Consider the following 18,608-nt stretch of genomic DNA (forward strand, 5'->3'; position numbering starts at 1 on the left):
CCCTGCCCCACTGTGCCAGGTCCTCTTGTGATTGAGTTTACCTCCATGGCAACCTTCAAATGTGAAAGTAGGCTAACTACATGAGTGATTGTCATTGACTGAAGTTGGTCTAAATTCCAACTGCTGCTACATTCATTTTTGAACTGAAGACGGGGCTTTTAAGATCCAGCTAAACTTCGGTATAAGATGTTGGGAAATACAGGTGAGCACATCTAGCAATGACAAATCATTATTTTGTGTTCTGTTCCGCTTTCTTATTGCATAATGTTTTCATCCCATTAGATTCATCGACACTTTGGAACAGCTCTCTTGTAAGTGGAATGTTGCATTAATTCGTAGGCTATGCAAGATCTAGGTAGTCTATCTGATAAGAATTGGCAAGAATCTTGTTTTGCAAAATAAAATTATTTCTAGAAGTTAATCATGAAAGAAAACATTGTGAAGCAGTAGTGTGGACATGTGGATCTGATTTTATGGGAAGAGCTTGGGTTTGAATAGGCCTTTTTGACAGATGTTTTTTTTTTTTTTTAGGAAGACAAGTTGGCCAACGACGATGCTCTGGTGGAGTTTCTGAATGCATTTTTAAGCCTCCCAGTAAGGAGATCACACATTGATTTTGTTTGTTTGTAGACTTTTAGGGTAGTCCTTTAGACTATTGGTCTCTAACATTTGAGAGCCTACTGCGCTTTTCTTCCATTTATTTGTACGTTTCAGACATTTCACGAAACTATAAAATACAACACGGAGACCGGAGCTTTTGAGGTGGTGAGCGATGCAGCCGAAACTCTCCACAGCCGAATTCGGACAACCTTGCACGAACATGAAGCAAAGTTTCTCGCAAATTCAGATTCTCCGTGGCTCACCGCAATCCCCATGTTTGACAACTCTTACACAGTTCTGGTGAGAGATTGATGTTCACTTTAAATATTTACAAGTAGTACTTGGAGTCAGTAGAGCCTATGAATAAAGACATTTGTTGTGGTGTGTGGTAACTAAGTTTATAGGCTACAGAAAACATCAACATGAAGAATTGCTCAATGTTTCAGTGTTTGGACCGAGATCAAGGGATGAAGTGGGTTAACAAATCAAGACTGCCCTTGTTTTTACAAAGTGACTACTTCTTTGAATACAGGTATTATTATTGTTGTTGTTGTTTTATTATTATTATTATTATTATTATTATTATTATTATTATTATTATTGCTGTTGTTGTCTAATGAGTTTTCTAATGTTTACTTTACTCCCTCCCTATATGATAGCCTATTCTTTATAGGCCTATATTAGAAATGAGAAATCTATTTTACCCATCTTGCATTTGATGTCATTTAAATGGGAAAAACCTTGATTTTATTAAATCTAGAACAGAGCTGCTCAGGCCCAACAGGCTTGACTTGTGTCTATTTGCTTTTAGTATTTGTCAAAATCCACAACGGTCATTAGGGAATTGAGGGCAGCTATAAACTCTAAGAAATTATTGTGCGCTCCCTGAAACGTAATAATTAACTAACAACTTGAGACCTGGTTGTATAGTAACTTAAAATTGACAAGTGTTGTTTGTGCTTATATTTGCTTTGAGTGTGACCCCTCAGTGCTAAGGACATGGCTTAGTTGGAAAATGTGGTTGGTTGTTTAGATTTTCTTATCAGCTTCTTGAAAGGGAGACTTGTATCCTATATGTGAGCCTGTGTGTTTAAAAAAAAAAAAAAAACATTATCTGGAAATGTCTTCACAATTTGCAGGTCATGGAACAGCAATAATGAAGGAAAGTAGGAGAGAGGCCGCACTATGCATATACTCTTTTATTTGCACATACGCGTTTCGGCGTGCGCCTTCTTCATATGCAAGTAAAAGAGTATGCATAGTGCGGCCTCTCTCCTACTTTCCTTTATGTATAACTATCCAGGCCAGCACTCTTAAAGTTTAAAAGTAGACAAATTGAGTGAAGCCTGCTCCTATCCTCACTGACCGCAATAATGAAGGCCATAGTATTGAGTTATGTAGGCTACTAGATGCATGTTTGAAGATACACAACCTTACACAGTTCGTCTCACTTGATTGAACAAACCATAATGGTCATAATCTTAAAATCAGATTACATTACATTACATTACATTACATTTGGCTGATGCATTTTTAACCAAAGCGACTGATGTGCATGGAAGTCTGTTACAATAAGAAAGACCACAGTAGAACCTGTCTTCCTGATCAGGGAGTTGCCCTCATCAAACCCAGTCACTGTTTTTTTTTATTTATTTCTGCCTTAGATTGGTGAAGCTCCTCTGCCAGCTGGTCTGTCCAGGTCAGAGACTGGACAACGCCTCTGCCTCTGCTCTCTGCTCTGTTTATCCACAACCCCCTACACACTGTGCAGCGCAGGATCTTAACAAGGTCCCCATGAAACTCGTCACATCTTGCTGAGACTAATGAAGCTGGGCCTCTCGGGATTGTGTCTTTTGATCGCGGGGTGGGTGGGTGGGTGGAGGGGGTGTGATGTCATGTAATGATTACCACGTAATTGTAGAAAGTTAACAGAGCGTAAACATTATTAAAGCCCATTTCATTAGCTGATGGCAGGAGGCTCCGTGCTTTTTAAAGCTCACCCAAACCTTTGGCTTGTGGGTGTTGGAGTTTGGCTTGCTGTGGTAGACTTAGTTTTAGGTATGTGAGCCTCTCTGTCTGTGTTCCATCAAGGAAGGCAAAAGAGGAGAAAGTGGATTATGTTACATGAAAGAGTAGGGCTAATAGGATGTCAGTGCTCATACAAACATTATGTGATTTGTCCTGCAGGATCGAGTGTCTTTCATCAAAGGGGAAAGCCAGGCAGCTCGTGAGCACAGGAACGGTAAGTGAGGAGTCCGAGAGAGGAAATGAAAAACTTCTGAAAAGCTGTCAGGGAGCTTCGCCCGCAAATAGCGGCGCCATTTTTCACTCGGGGTGTCAGATATATGACACGTCTGACAGTGCACCTATCACACATTCTCACTACTCATAAATCCTGTCAGGTGCAATTTGTATGTAAAAAAAGAAAGAAAAAGAAATTGTCACCAGAAAGAGAGAGAGAGAAAAAAAACAAATGAAGAACCGTACATCTCTTTCCTCATCACACAAGGGGGGGGGGATCTGTTCTTTTATGTGGCAGCCATAAAAACAGGACTCTGTAGCTAGCCGCTGTCCTGACTTTCTCCCTCCCACTCTCACCATCTCTCCTCTCTTCCTCCTCATCCTCATCCTCCTCCTCTCTAGGCAGCGACAGACATGCAGAGGCCAGGGGAGTAGAGGCCGAGGTGGAGGCCTGTTTGGCAGAGGCCAGGGGAGTAGAGGCCGAGGTGGAGGCCTGTTTGGCAGAGGCCAGGGGAGTAGAGGCTGAGGCAGAGGCCTGTTTGTACTTCACAGAGTCCACGGAGCAGGAGGAGGCGACGAGCCCATCCACGCGCCCGGGCACAGCTGACCTTGGGGAGGGTCGTCTCATCACCAGCCTGGTCAACCACGTCCTGCAGGTGGCAGTGTCTGAGCTGCAGGTGGGCACTGCCAGGGTTGAGCTGGACACTCATCAGCAGGCACCAGGGGCAACAGAGCTCGTGCCACACACAGCCTGTGCGGCAGCTGAAATGAATGAGTTTAATAGCGGCTCGGCGACGGATGAGCCGGCAGGTGGACACGGTCATTGTTTGTGTTTCCATGGCTCCAGACAGGCCCTGGAGGACTTTAAGAGGTTTTTACAGGGCACCCCCGGGGAGAAGGTCCTGCAGCTGTGGATGGACATCGAGAGGCTGAGGATCCTAGCGAGCCCAAAGACCAAAAACAGGTCAGACAGCTCGTCTGCTCTTCCCAGTCTGAATGACCAGTTACCTTTTATGGACCAGGTCACAGCTTTGTGTACAACTTTGCCGCAATTCATAGCATACATAAAACAATGACCGCCCCTACTCATCTGACAGATGTCTTTTCTTCTGTGTTTTAGGCACTTGGTGAAGATGCGGCACCAATACATGCCAAGCAGTGGCTTTAGGGCTCTAAGTTCTGAACTGCTCTCCAGGCTGGGCCTGGCTAGTTCCTCCAGCTGGATAGAGGACAAGCTACTGCACGTACAGCCCTGTCTCTCTGAGACTCTGTTAACATACTGGTGAGGGGAGCTCACCACACAACACCACACAGTCACTATACCGCACTGCACTGGCTCCTCACACTTTCTGCTGTTAATGTGACTTGGATGAGAATGTTATAACAATGGCTGCAAAAATCACTCAACTGAACTGTTGCAAGTTTATGTGTATGTGTGTGCGTGCGTGCGGGGTGCGTGCATGCGTGTGTGTATGTATGTGTGTGTATGTGCGTGCATGCGTGTGTGTCTGTCCCATAGGGGCCCACTGTTTTGTTTGGTGAGGTCTGCCAGTGAGAGACGAAGACTGCTGGACCCACAGCAGCAGCCTCATTGGCAGAAGCGTCGTCTCCATTCATCTGCTGCTGGAGGGCCCAACCCCAGCTACATCACCCTGCCTCCTGTGCAACCCCACCTCTGTAAGCCCAGAGCTCCACCCTCAACTGCTGGACAGGTACGGGTAGGCACCCCCTTCTCCCAAACCATTCCCTGTAGGGGTGTGGGGTGTATGGGTGGGGGGGTTGTGATACTGGTGATACTTATGGTCTCATCCACATTGTTTTTTAGGAGACTGTATGTGCTTGTAAATGTCTGTGGATGTGCATTCATGCATATCATAAATATGTGTTTTGTGTGCGTGCGTGTGCATGCATGCTGTGGTTGTGTGTGTGTGAATGTGTGTTTGTGTGTGTGTTTGCATGGGTGTATGTGTGGTGTTCTCAGCCATTGTCTGGCAGCAGTACCCCAGCGTTGAAGGGCAGGCTCATGGAGAGGATGCTTCAGGCATTACATGTGGAGCCCAGAGCTGGCTTCTACTTCACCCGCTTCTGTGAGCTCTCAGGCAACAAGGTACACACACACACACACACACACACACACACACACACACACACACACACACACACACACACACACACACATTACAAGTCACAAGTGAAGTCACATTTATTTATTTAGCACACTTAAACGCAATGCAATTGGCCCAAGGTGCTCACAGAAATAACATAAAAAGAGTAATAAAAACAAAAATATAAATGACAAAAAAAAAATAAAGATACCAAAAAAATAATAGTAATGCTAATGAATATGAATATGATTGTAGATAAAAGAAGATACGGTTACTAAAACTACTATTACTACTATAGGCCTAGAGCAAAATGTACAGTAAAGTTAAAGATGGCAGTTAATATAATGCTGAAAATAAATACAAATAAGATAAATAAACAAACAAGGGGAGAATTAATGGACATTAAGGACCAAAGAAAATAGATGGGTCTTTACATTTGATTTAAAGCTACTGATAGTGGGACAGGACTTCATTTCTATAGGGAGATTATTCCAGAGTCGAGGGGCAGCAACAGAAAAAGCCTTATCACCTTTCGTTTTTAGGATTGCATTAGGGACTGAAAGAAGATGTTGCGAGGAAGACCTTAGTAGCCTAGAGTCTGGCCAGCACAGGACTACATATGTTTCTTAGTTCCAGTAAGGAGCCTAGCTGCTGCATTTTGGACTAATTGAAGTCTAGCAAGGGTAGATTGGTTCAGACCTAAATACAGAGAGTTACAATAGCCCAGCCTAGATGTAACAAATGCATGGATTATAGTTAAGTCAGTATATGAGAGCTAGGGCTTTAATTTAGCTATTGTTCATTACAGACACACACATATACATTATACACACACACACACACACACAAACACAGACAGGTAAACACACACACACACACCAAACAAATCGACAAACACATACACGTTTGCCATACCAGGCTGGCACATGCTGGTTTACCACCACCACAATGCCAGCCAGTCCGGCCCAGTCTGGTCTCCTCCCAGGCTTCCTGCTGGCTGACTGTCCATGTGTCTGCCCTGGGGCCTGTGCTCTGTGCTCTGTGTCTGTCAGCTGTGGGAGAGCGCCATCCACTTCTGGACCGATCTGCAGGAATACCAGCAGCTCTTCTACCAGGATGGCCTGGACCCTTACAGAGCCCGGAGGAAGGCCCAGGTGAGGGATGACCTCCCCCATCCAGCCTATCTGTCTGTCTTGACATCTTTTCGTTTTTAATGCAATATGCAGAAAACACAAAACGTGCACACTGAAATGCTTTCTTTTCTTTATTCTTTAGTCTTTTATGCTGCACATGGTGGGCCATGCGTCTTTCTTTCTTTCTTTCTTTCTTTCTTTCTTTCTTTCTTTCTTTCTTTCATGTAGTACCCCCCACTTCCATGCTGTCAGTGGAGCTGTTCAGTCCGCAGTCACACACATCCGCCCTCACAGGCACATAAAAACAGGAGTGATGCCTCCCAAGGGACATAGGCAGGGGGCATGGCATGAAGCCCAGAGATGGAGAGATGGAGACAGAGAGATGGAGAGAGAGAGAGAGACAGAGAGAGAGAGATGGAAAGAGTGAGGGACAAAGTGAGATGGGGAGAGGGAGATTGAGAGAGAGAGAGAGATGATTGAGAGAGAGATGGAGCGAGTGGGATAGAGAGAGAGATGGATTAAGAGAGAATGATGGAGAGAGAGTTGGAGAGGGAGAGAAGTCTGGGCACAGGACCAGGCATATGGCAAACAGGGCAGCTGAGGCCAGCTTCCATAAATCAGAGCGGAGGAACAGAACACAGCAGAGCAGAGCTCCCTGCAAATCAGGACCAGTCACTCCGTCCACACACAGACAAGACTGCAGTGAGCCGGAGCCTGGGGTGTGTGTGTGTGTGTGTGGTGGTGGGGGGGGCGGGGTGGCTGAGAGAGGGATAGAAAGTGGAGGTAAGATGGAGTCAATGAGAGAAATTGATGAGAGTGTCAATGAGAGTGATTTCAAGTGGAGAAGAGAGAGAGAGAGAATGGGAGATGAGAGTGAAAGAAAGATGAGAGATGGAGAGAGGAGGATGGAGGAGCAGCCACAGAGAGAGGGAGGAGGAGGAGGAGAAAGGCTTTGCGCTGATTTAGTGGCGCTCTGTGAGGCTGAGTGTTGCTGGCGTGTCCCCTCGTCCAGCCAGGAGCTGGCGACCGCCACGGCCCCCGGGGGCCACTCAGGAGCCGGGGGCCGTTTGATCACCGCCGCGCCGCTCACAGCGGGACACACAACGACCCGCCAGCCGTGCCAGGGAGCATTCCACACCTCATCAGGGCCAGCTGCGGCACTCGCCAGGGTGCCCGGTCCCTCTGGCCCGGCCTGGTGTGGCGTGAGGCTGGGAAAGCGCAGCGGGCGCCCGATGGCTTTCAGATGGCCCTCGGTGACGGGAGCAATGTGCTGACATGACACTGCTGAGAGCGGCAGATGAGCCACTACCACTTCATAGGCTACTCAATGCAATGAGGGGGCTGTGTGTGTGTGTGTATGTCAGTGTGTGTGTCTGTGTGTCTGTGTGTGTGTCTGTATGTGTACGTCATCTCTAATGTTTTGAGTTTGTGTGTTGGTGCTGTACTGCATTTGAGTTTGTCAACTATTGATCTCTATCTTTTAAATGCTCATACCCAATGGCTGGTTGACCGTGTGTGTGTGTGTGTGTGTGTGTGTGTGTGTGTGTGTGTGTGTGTGTGTGTGTGTGTGTAGGTGCTGTACTCCACCTACCTGTGCAGTGCATCCCAGGAGAGCATCGGTGTGGGTGAGGAGTGCATGAGGCAGGTGTTTGCGCGCTTGACTCCTCCATTTGAGGAGCTGTTTGATGGGGCAGAGGAGCACACTCTCAGCCTCCTGCTGGAGCCCTGGACCCTCCTCACCTCTCAGGACACAGACATCTATGAACAGGTCCCGTCTCTGTCTGCCCATCTGGGTCATGTCAAACTCTGTTGGGTACCAGTGTGGGGCTAGCCTGGGTGAACCCACACAAACCTGTTACCAAATTTGAATTTGCTCTCCAGGTTGGTCTGGAAAGGATCCCATTAACGTTCATTTCTGAATGATCAATAACCCAGGAATGTGTATTTTCCTTTGAAAAGAAATTTGTTCACCCAGGCTGGTGTGTGGCTGATCTTAAACATCAAATTTAAATAGAATTTACATATAGTATAAATTGCTGATGACAGCAATGCAATCTTATGTCTATATGCAGACACTTTTATAATATACATAGTATGGAGTATAGAGTTTTATACATAGTGTGGAGTTTACTGCAGTTTATAGTTTTTCTGTATGTTGAAAAATGATTGATTTCATCAACTGATTTCATCATGACTCATTAGTCAGTGTGGGTGCATTCAGAGGTGTGCCCATGTTTCTGTACAGTCTGACTAGGTCATTGAGTGCATGTGAGTGTGTGTCTGTCTGTCTGTAAACTGGGCTTTGGCTCACAGGTGGATCTGTGGGAAGAAACCCGCCATGATGAGACAGCTGATTACAGGAAGCTCCAAGTGCTGCACACTGAGTCTGTGCGGAGGATGGAACAGGTCAGACATGATGTTATAGACAAGCACACACACACACACACATACACATAGTCACAAAGACATGAAAACACTTATGGTCATGTTGTCAACCCTGGCTGGTTTTAAAAGCTTTTAATCCATCCAGGAACCAAACCGCAATTCTAGAGCAAATGCATCTCTGCCTGGCATGCGGTGTGGAGGCTGGAGGCAGCTGTAATATACTGCTTGATTTATGTAACAGGAATTTTGTGTGGCTGGAATCAAACACGCACCCAGACTTGTTTCCTATCTGTAGCCTCGGCTGGCATCTTGGGGGAATGCCCACTGCTGAGTCGGCCTCTAAGTAAACATGCTGTGGCCCTCTGATGTGTGGAGTCATGGCACATATTGTAATGCTGGTGGCTGATTCCATGGCGGTGGTTTTCAGCAGACACTAATCCCTGTATTTACGCTGCATACTGTGCAGCTGGCTCGGGAGCGCAAGTCTGCGCCTCCTCCACCAGAGGTCCCTAGAGAACCAGACTCTTGGGCACAGGTTCCGCAGCAGTTCAGAGGGTTCCGTCTGGTGTCTGTGCTCCGGAACCGCACAGAGCTCCAGCACTTTCAGGCTTTTCTGGAGGAGAATTCTGCCAGGTGACCTTAGGACAGATTTCTTTACTTTTTTTTTTACTTTTTACTTCACGTCACTTAAATCTGCACTTTCTGTGGATCACTCACCCACCCATCATATGATAAATCAGGGCAACATTAAGATCATAACTATATGACCTTCAATGCATTGTGTTGTGCTATGTCGGGCTGTGCTGTGCTGTGCTGTGCTGTGCTGTGCTGTGCTGTGCTGTGCTGTGCTGTGCTGTGCTGTGCTGTGCTGTGCTGTGCTGTGCTGTGCTGTGCTGTGCTGTGTTGTGTTGTGTTGTGTTGTGTTGTGCTGAGCTGAGCTGAGCTGAGCTGAGCTGAGCTGAGCTGAGCTGAGCTGAGCTGAGCTGAGCTGAGTTGTGTTGTGTTGTGTTGTGTGGTGTGCAGCATGGACCTGCTGTGCTGGTTGGACCTGGAGCAGCTGAAGAGGACCTCCAGCCAGCAGCAGGAGGAGAGAGCCCAGCGCTTCTGTGCCATCAAGACCAAGTACCTCAACAGGAAGTACTTCTTTGGGCCTGGTAGCCCTGCCACCAAACATCAGCAGGAGGAGGTGTGTGTGTGCCATCCCCACCCTCCCTCCCTCCCTCCATCCCTCCCTCCCTCCCTCCATCCCCACCCTCCCTCCATCCCCTATCCCCTGTTCCCATCTCCTGGCCCCTGAGCCCTCTCTTCCCCCTGCAGATTTTCCACTGCTTCCGTCTCTTGTTTCTGCTAACAAACATTTATTGACATTTCTAACAAAACACAGAACCTCAAAGCCCAAAACAGATGACACAAAAGAGACATCAGACAAAAGAGATTTGTCTGCGAGCAGACTCAGCACTACCAGTTGCCAGCCGGCAAGGCAAAATAATCGCAGATGTTTAAAAAAAAAAAAAAAAAAAAAAAAACAGAACCCCCAGATCACATATCACAGGATCTCAGACTCCGACCAGAGAGAAAAAAAATACTTTTGACAGTCCGTCACAGCAGACACACTGACAGCCATGGGCGTTTGGCAGTGGCAGAGCGTTCTGGAAGAAGGCGGTAACAGCAGGGAAGCCTAGCATGCCGGGACGGGAAGGGAGAGAGGGGTGTGCGGCGGCGGGCGGCGGGCTTCCTGTTTTCAGATGTCCCGTCTGAGGGGCTTTCCATCTGCGTGGCGTTCCCGACGATGCCAGCGTCAATCATCCTCTGGCTTACGGGTCGCCATGACACTAATGTCTGTAATGTGGGCTCCCCTGCCTGCCTGCCTGCCTGTCTGTCTGCGTGCTCTGCAGCAGTCGCTCACATAGGTCTCCACCAGCAGTCCTGTATCTGTATTAGCTAACTCTATTACTCTAACAGCACATCATGGGGTCCATTCATTTAACTGGCATGCCACATGTGTATCATGTATCAGCCTATTAATAGCTAATTGCATGTCTTCATGTGTGTGAGCGTGTGTGTGTGCTCAGGTGAGAAGATGAAAATACATTTATATCTCTGTGTGTGTGTGTGTGTGTTTGCGTTTTTTTTGTGTGTATGCATATACATGTTATTGTGTGTGTTTCTGTGTGTATGTGTGGTATTGTGTGTGTGTGTATGTATTTGTGTGTGTGTGTGTGTGTGTGTGTGTGTGTGTGTGTGTGTGTGTGTTCTCAGGTCATCCGTCTGGCTGGTGGCTGGGGCCAGCTCCTGCAGAACGGTCTATCGGGAGCTCCACTGACAGAGATGCAGAACATCGTGAGGGACCGCATCGAGAGAAAATGGCTGCCTGTCTACCTGTCCACACCTGACTTCAGTGAGCGCCAAAAACTTCAGGTGTGTCTCTCTAATCCCTCCACTCCCTCCCTCCTGTCAAGAGGAGCTGAACTATCACTTAACTTAAAAAACACTTAAAAATCACTCAACTAAAGCCTTCATGTTGCACTATCCAAGAGCAGGGAATCGACTTGAGGATTAGAGAGTAAAGGCTGGTGCTGGTTGTTTTGGTGTCTCCGTCAGTCGCGGGAATGTGAGACCTCAAAGCGCCTCTTCCTCACATTTCGGCTGCGGTCATCCTTATTAGCGCTGCCGCTTCCCCCTGTCGTGTTAATTACGCTATCATGTATACCTGTGTTCAGACACTGATAGCCCCAGCATTAGTAAATGGGGGAGCATTACAGGTCATCAGAGATGCTGTCAACTCAGAGGGAGAGAGAGAGAGAGGGAGGGAGGGAGGGAGGGAGAGAGAGAGAGAGAGAGAGAGAGAAGGGTGGTGGTGAAGAGGAGTGCCTAAGAGGAAGCGTTGAGAGTGTTGCCAGAGGTCTAGTGTTGCCTGAGAGAGTCTCAGTGGTTGGAGGGGGACATTGGGTGGCTGCGGACAGTGCTGCTGAGGTCACTCTGGCTTTGTCGTGTGTCGTGTGGTGTGTGTGTGTGTGTGTCCAGCCCCAGACGGAGGACCACAGGAGGAGATACCACAGGAGAAGGAAGCAGCCCTGGAAGGTAAGAGATCTGCTCTTGGACTGCAGCTCTGGGAGAGAGAGAGAGAATAAACCATAACTAGTCTGATTCTTCAGATGTTCTGTGATTCAACAGTGTTGCCTGTGAGGTGACACCTGTGTCATGCTCATGCCTAATCTGTTTAGACCGCGTTCCTCAATAACTCTGGCCACCAGGGTTACCTACTATATTATCAGTCTCACTGTAGGATCACAGGATGGATCACAGGGGTTAAATCTCATGAATGCGTATGAACATGGTTGAGTGAACCTATGCTGTCCCATATAGATATAATAGATATATGTCCACTACTCAATTTTAGTTCAGTTCAATTTTACTACTCCTCTAACCTCTTCTACTCCTACTGAATTATCCATTAGCAAACTTGTATAAGATTGAGGGTATTTTGTCATGGACATCTACTGCCCCATATAGCAGCTGACCCTGGAGTGGACCTGGGTGTTGGGTCAGCACGGGATCAATTGGGGCCAGACCCATTCTAGAATCAGAACACTGTTATTTTGGGTCCTCTCATGTGCCCTTCCAAGCTCTCTCAGCAGGCAGACAGTGCCTGGATGGCCTCGTCCAGGGAGGTGCTGGCCTTCCGGCAGGCCCTGCTGAACCCCGTCACCTGCCTGCAGTTCCAGCGCTTCGTGGTCCTGAAGGGGGACCTGTACGAGAACGACGTGCTCTTCTGGCTGGAGGTGCAGCGATACAAGGCAAGGCCCAGTCAGTCAGTTATGGACACACACACACATACACACACACACACACACACACACACACACACGATCGCATTCGCTGGCTCTGAGTCACTAATGGTGTCCGGGCTAATGATAACGCCTCTCATAATGTTTTAATCAGTATACCAGTCAATTATATCCCTGACATATGACTGTTTGGCAAATTGCACTGTAATGCCAAATGTCGCATTAATCACAGCATTTCAATTAGTCTAATGCAGCTGGGAAATGGTCTGGAGAGAATTATTCAACTTGCCAGCAGCAAACTGGTGGTGATAGTAATAAAAAAAACTGCAACACACTGTTCTCATTATGTGGCTCTCTGCAGGAACATATTTTTTATTCAATATTTTATTATTTATTTTTAAGTCTTCTACCAGTTCTTAAAAAAATGCTGGTTTGGATAGAAGTATCCACTAAATCCCATGTTGCTCCCCGCTCTCCCTCCTCTCTCTCCGATGCGCTCAGGACCTGTGTCACTCGCACTGTGACGAGGCCACCGTCCAGCACAAGATCAGCACCATCATCAGCTGCTTCATCAGCTCCAGCGTGCCCCCCGCCCTGCAGATCAGCATCCCCCCCGAGCAGGCGCGCACCATCCTGGACCAGAGGAGGGAGCTGGGGCCCTATGTCTTCAGAGAGGCCCAGGTCTGTCCACTACCTACAGGGACGAGGGACACAAACTCACTTCACACTCACCTTTGCCTTTATCAGATTCCACAGCAGTTCATATACACTGATCAGCTGGTGGAATGGCTCTAACCACTCATTATGGATTTCATACCAAAGCAGCTATATCCACTATAACTGTCAATAAGATAAAAGAATGGTTAAAACTAATTTTAATGTATGCTTATATTATAAGTTGTATATACAGTATGTGTAAGTATATGTATAAGTTTTACGTTTACTTTCAGTTGCTGTAGGTAAAAGGACAAAAGGTTGAATACATGTGTAATACCCTGTAATGGCATGTGCTGTGTGCATGGTTAACTGTACTTATGGCTGCTGGTGTGTGCATGAGTGCAGATGTCTGTGTTCAGCGAGCTGTATAAGCTGTGGCCTCCGTTCCTGGACTTCAAGAGCCGCGTGGGAGAGGGGGAGGACCTGCTGTCCGTTCTGGAGAGGAAGAGGGCCCGGCAGAGAGAGCGAGAACTGCAGCGCAGGAGAGCAGAGGAGGAGGAGGAGGAGAGGAAGGCTCAGGTCGCTACATGCTACACGCTACATGCATGCTAGCGCTTCTGTCTGGGATTGTAATATGGTGTTATCAGTAAGGGAGCATGCATGGAAGACTGGATATTGATATAGCTGGGTGGACAGCATTCTTCTCATTACATGTGTTACATTTTCAAAGCTGTTGTTGCTTACAAAGCACTTACTAGTGTGGCACATTCAGATCATCACCTCTTTGTAACATACACCTCAGGTGGCTTTAAACACCATGTTCTTTTCTCTACACCTGACTAGCTTATTCATTTATCATGTAAACAGACCTTACTGTTCTGTACTGACCCTAGGCAGATGGGTCAGGCTCAAGGTTTCTTCCCACATGTATCTCCAATTCTAGGGAATTTTTCCTCGCCCCTGTTACTCATGGGCCTTCTCTGATTGTTTAACACGCTGTAAAGCGTCATGAGAGGTGCAATGTTTTGGCGCTCTATAAGTGATATTAAATTGAAGTTGAATTGAAATTAGATCAGGTCATTTAAATATGATGAATTGGTGAAATGTCTTGATTAAGTAATCAGAATACATTAAAGGGATCAAATATAAATCTGTACTAAATGTGTTGTTGCTCTCAGTTTTAGAGCAACACAAATACCTTTCTGATGTGGATGATGGTCTTTTTTATGTAGCAGGAGGCCCTGAGCAAGCAGCAGTGGAGTTCGGGGAGTGTGTGTGAGGAGGCCGGTGTTGAGGGCAGCACGGAGCACCATGTGGAGCTACTCCTGCCCACAGACCAGGTCAGATCACAGCCAGGCCCCTGCCTAACCGTTTGCAATTATGGAATTGCTACAATGACTCATTTATTCCTCCTTTTGTTTGTTAAACAAATTAATCTACATTGAAAATGAGGGCTGCCCTCAATTGTACACCGAGAAGGAAAATAAAGGTTGAATGAATCTGTGTTTATCTCTTACATACGATATCTTCATTTTATTCAAGTGCTGTATTTCCTTTAGTTGGTTCATTCGGAAGTGCACTCTTTCTAAAGTTCTTCAGGTAATGTGACAGTTGTGTGGTTGGTGATGATGGAGTGTTGTCGTTGGCAGTTGTCCTGGTCCTACTCCAAGTACATGGCAGCATTGGAGAGAGAGTCGGTGCTGATCCGCAAGCAGATGATGCAGGAAGAAGCCCTCGCCTCCTTTAGCACAGGAAGAGGTAGGAAGATGCGACACAGACACAGACACAGACACAGACGGACGGTAAAGACTCAGGAATGCCACCGCACACTTAGACACAGGAAAAGGTAGGAAGAGGCAGCACATGCACACAGACAGACAGTGCGTCACCTGTGGATAAAGTCTCACAAATGGCCTCATTGACTCACTCTCTCACACACACAGTTGTCTACTACCTTTGGTTTCTTGTTTACAAATGCAACACACACACACACAAACACACATATACATATACACACACACACAGGGCTACGAGTGTCTGACGGTATTTTTAGGGCTCACATAACGTAATGTCTCACACACACACACAGATGTGGGTGAAATGCTTGAGTGAGCCTCTCAGGGTGGTTAGTCCACGCTGGGCAGTAAATGGGCCGTGCTGCCAATGGCTTTTTAATAGCTCTCCACTCACAGGAGGGGTCCTGTCGGCACTTACAGCTGGTCATCATCAGGATGCCTACCACTGCTGTGTGTGTGTGTGTGTGTGTGTGTGTGTTCATTGCCCGCCTTAGAAGTTTTTGTGTATGTGATAATGCCAGTCAATGCAGGTTGGGTGTGTTCCTTTCCCACCAGAACAGTGTGTGTGTGTGTGTTTATGTCATAAATATGCGTGCTCATACCAGTCATGGGTATTTCTGGTTGTTCTACCTGTCTAAGTGTGTGATTGTGAACACTGATGGTCCCAGATAGCAGATTACTGGTGACATGCCACTTCTGGTCCGCCATCACTTTTAATTGAACTTGTTGTAAATATTAAGAAAAGACATGAAATGTTATTAAAATGATGACTGAAGTATAACTGAATAAATGAAAAAGAGTTTGGACCACAAGTGGCAAAATATTGGGGCATTTGTCGCAACCCGCCAGTGGACCGCCAGAAAACCCATGAGCAAAATGCCAACGAACCGCCAGATCTGCCCCCAGTGGGCCGGCAGTGGACCGCCAGCCTCTTGCTGTTTGGGGTGTTTCTATTTCTGCTTGTTGAAGCTGTCTGTGTGTGTTCATGCTGGTGAGGACATTCATCTGTATCAGTGAGCATTTGTGAGCGTTGTGTAATTGTCCCCTTACTGGTCCTGCAGATTCCGTGTCTACCCCTAGCGTGAGGTCAGAGGTCAGCAGGAGACCCCCAGGCCACAACCCTGCCGCCACTCCGAGAACACACACGCCAGAGGCCACTGGTGCCAACACACTCACAGGTACACACTGAGCACGTGCAGAAGAGATTCTACTTCATTGTCATGGTTTTGTTTTATGAGGTTGAATTGAATTGAAACTGCTGCAGGTCGCTGAGTGAGATGATGTCGGTTTGATGATCTAAGGTGAGGACGTTCTGAGGAGGAGACCACTCTCTGGCGCCCACTAGTGGACACATCTGATGGGTCCACTTGAAGGGAGCTGCAAGTGAATATGACATTTTGTGTTGTGTGAGAGATGCCTTATGACAATATAATCCTTATCTATGTATTTATAAGAAAGAGAAACATGACAATCAGGTTAATTAAATATTTTATTAGAATGTTATATTTAGTTATTGATACATCATTGTCACTAACATAAACGCTTCAGATGGCTTACAAAAGGATTACTTCTCCATGTAGTTGTTCTTGTTCTTTCAAACAGGGTCTAGTAAAAAGGCTTTTTAATAATAAAACATTTCTAGCAATAGGTAGATGTTGGCAGAGATGAATGAGTAAAAAAAAATGTCAACAAACAACAAATAAAAAAATCAAACATCCGTTAAGTAATGTCATCTATAAAAAAAATATACAAAACCCAAGAACCCATTCACTTATCTTTTGGTTGGTGGCCAGGACACACAGATGAACGAGCCTCAACCACACGCACTTATTGCACGAATATCGGCATGGCTTCCACATCCCACTCTGAACCACGGGTAATGTGTAAACGCATGGGACAACCAGCAAGCAGCTCACCATCATATTTCATATATCATATGCATAATAATAACCGCCGACACAGGAGACGCACAGGGGAGAGGAAGGGAGAGGAGTCTTCAGGCTGACACCAATGCATGTCTGAAGCAAAGATTTTAGAGCATAGCACTCTAGTATCTTTGGTCTGAAGGGTTACTCCGTAAACAGCAGTGGCTAATTGGCTCTCCTCCTCCCGTGCTCCCCTGCTGTTAAGTGTTTGCAGGGCACAATAACACCAAACTGAGTGGGACGTGACCTGTACATTAGAGCAGTCTATCCAACCAGCTTCTTAGTTTCTTGTCTTCTTACATTCTTAGACTTAGTCTTCTTAGACTTCCGAATCTTGTTCAGAATAAATAATGCAGGTGATGAGGTGCTTGGCTGCACGTGCTCCTGTAGCGCTGCAGGGGGTGGAGCCAGAGACAAGCCACACAGCTTTACAACTGTTAGCGTCACACACCATCACGTGCAGCTCAGATGCTGTAATAAATACTTGGAACTGAAAGGCCTCTCTGTGAATGTGTGTGTGTGTGTTTGTGTGTCAATATGTCTATGTGTGTGCGTGTGTGTTTTTTGTTTCTAAATTAAATTCAATTCTTTTTGCATTTTCCCTTTCCCCCCTAATGCAGCAGTGTGGTCAGTCCATGATATCTGTCCAAAGCGTACTTCTCCCTGCTCACTCACACATGCCCTCTGCTCTCCTGACCTTTCACACTACACTTCACCTGCTCTTCCCTTAACCTGAACCTCCGCAGCCCAGAAACCCCCAACGCACCTGCCCCACAGTCACCCTCCACCAGAGCAACTTCACCCATGAAACACTCCACTAGTGCTCCAACAAGAGCACTTCCATCCACACTCCTCATACTCACTACCAATCACACTCCTCATACTCACTACCAATCACACTCCTCATACTCTCAATACCAATCACACTCCTCATACTCTCTTCCATCCACACTCCTCATACTCTCTTCCATCCACACTCCTCATACTGTCACTGGAAACACACTGAGTGCCACCTTGAACACATTCTGAGACTGGCACTCAGTGGCACTGAAGTCCATTTGACCTGGCTGGTCAGTCTGGACTGGGCCGGACACCAGTGCATATACCAGAGTCACTCTCTCACACCGAACCTATTGGTCGTGTAAATAAGGCCATCAGTGGTGGCTGTCAGTTGTGTGTGAGTGAGTGAGTGAGTGAGTGTGTGTGTGTGTGTGTGTGTGTGAGAGTGTGTGTCTGTGTGTCTGTGTGTCCGTCTGTCAGTCAGTGAAAGCCCACGCGCAGGGCTTTGTTCTTGACCATTGTGAACTTGTAGACGAAGACGCGTGCGTGCGCGGGCTCCACCAGGTAGCGGTAGCTCTTGGTGAGGGTGGGCGGCGGCTCGGCGGCGGTGACGGGCGGCTGCTGCTGCTGCAGGGTGGCCGGCGAGGGCGAGAGGTGCTGGGACACGCGCGTCACATACTCCACCAGCCGCCGGTACTGCTGCTCCGACAGCCGCTCACGACCCCCATCAGTCTGAGGAGTGGAGGAGAAAGAGAGAGAGGGAGGGAGAGAGAGAGAGGGAGGGACAGAGAAAGGACATGTCTTTGAATTATGAGTTGACAGATGCTGCAGCGAATCCAGTGATCCCCATCTTTGTCATCAGTATTAGTAGAGAGAAAGAGAGAGAGTGTGTGTGTGTGTGTGTGTGTGTGTGTGTGTGTGTGTGTGTGTGTGTGTGTGTGTGTGTCCTCTCTACCTCGTTGTCGCTGCTGACCCTGGTCTGCTGCAGCGTGAGTGTGAGCTCCCCGGGCTGGCTGGGCTCCTGCTGGCAGGTGACCTCTGTGATGGGGAAGGCCTGCTGCTGGGTGTCCTCGCACAGGCTGACCACGAACAGGACGTCAGCGGTCAGCAGCAGGCAGCCGGCATGCTCCTGCCCTGAGCTGCTCACCAGGCCCACCTGAAGAGCCATGTGCACCTCCGGGCGGCCCAGAGACTGCAG

General features: G+C 47.4%; 2 protein-coding genes across 5 annotated transcripts in view; one reads left to right on the forward strand and one right to left on the reverse strand.

The window, feature by feature from the left end:
• Positions 1 to 71: 71 nt before the first annotated feature.
• On the forward strand, positions 72 to 16,225 carry LOC125306635 (regulator of G-protein signaling 22). 4 transcript variants are annotated; one of them, XM_048262121.1, is made up of 25 exons: positions 72 to 202; positions 283 to 311; positions 532 to 594; positions 715 to 900; positions 1,047 to 1,132; positions 2,265 to 2,388; positions 2,788 to 2,842; positions 3,244 to 3,805; positions 3,962 to 4,123; positions 4,361 to 4,553; positions 4,823 to 4,948; positions 5,999 to 6,100; positions 7,653 to 7,847; positions 8,393 to 8,485; positions 8,931 to 9,097; positions 9,488 to 9,650; positions 10,724 to 10,882; positions 11,489 to 11,545; positions 12,091 to 12,261; positions 12,754 to 12,933; positions 13,315 to 13,488; positions 14,142 to 14,249; positions 14,559 to 14,667; positions 15,767 to 15,883; positions 15,970 to 16,225. In XM_048262121.1, exons 1-25 carry the CDS (start codon positions 187 to 189, stop codon positions 15,975 to 15,977), a joined length of 3,405 nt encoding a protein of 1,134 aa, XP_048118078.1. In that variant the 5' UTR covers positions 72 to 186; the 3' UTR covers positions 15,978 to 16,225. The 4 variants fall into 4 exon arrangements, with proteins under 4 accessions (XP_048118078.1, XP_048118075.1, XP_048118076.1 ...); XM_048262118.1 differs by having other exon boundaries at positions 16,007 to 16,225; XM_048262119.1 differs by having other exon boundaries at positions 14,145 to 14,249; positions 16,007 to 16,225.
• Positions 16,182 to 18,608, reverse strand: part of LOC125306527 (vacuolar protein sorting-associated protein 13B-like) — a 341,904-nt gene continuing 339,477 nt past the window's right edge. Inside the window, 2 exon segments of the mRNA XM_048261942.1 lie at positions 16,182 to 18,142; positions 18,366 to 18,608. The exon segment at positions 18,366 to 18,608 is cut by the window's right edge and continues 7 nt beyond it. Of these exon segments, the coding sequence (XP_048117899.1) occupies positions 17,891 to 18,142; positions 18,366 to 18,608 (495 nt within the window). The 3' untranslated portion in view covers positions 16,182 to 17,890.

Source organism: Alosa alosa, chromosome 13, assembly GCF_017589495.1.
Source record: "Alosa alosa isolate M-15738 ecotype Scorff River chromosome 13, AALO_Geno_1.1, whole genome shotgun sequence".
NCBI classification, from domain to species: domain Eukaryota; kingdom Metazoa; phylum Chordata; class Actinopteri; order Clupeiformes; family Clupeidae; genus Alosa; species Alosa alosa.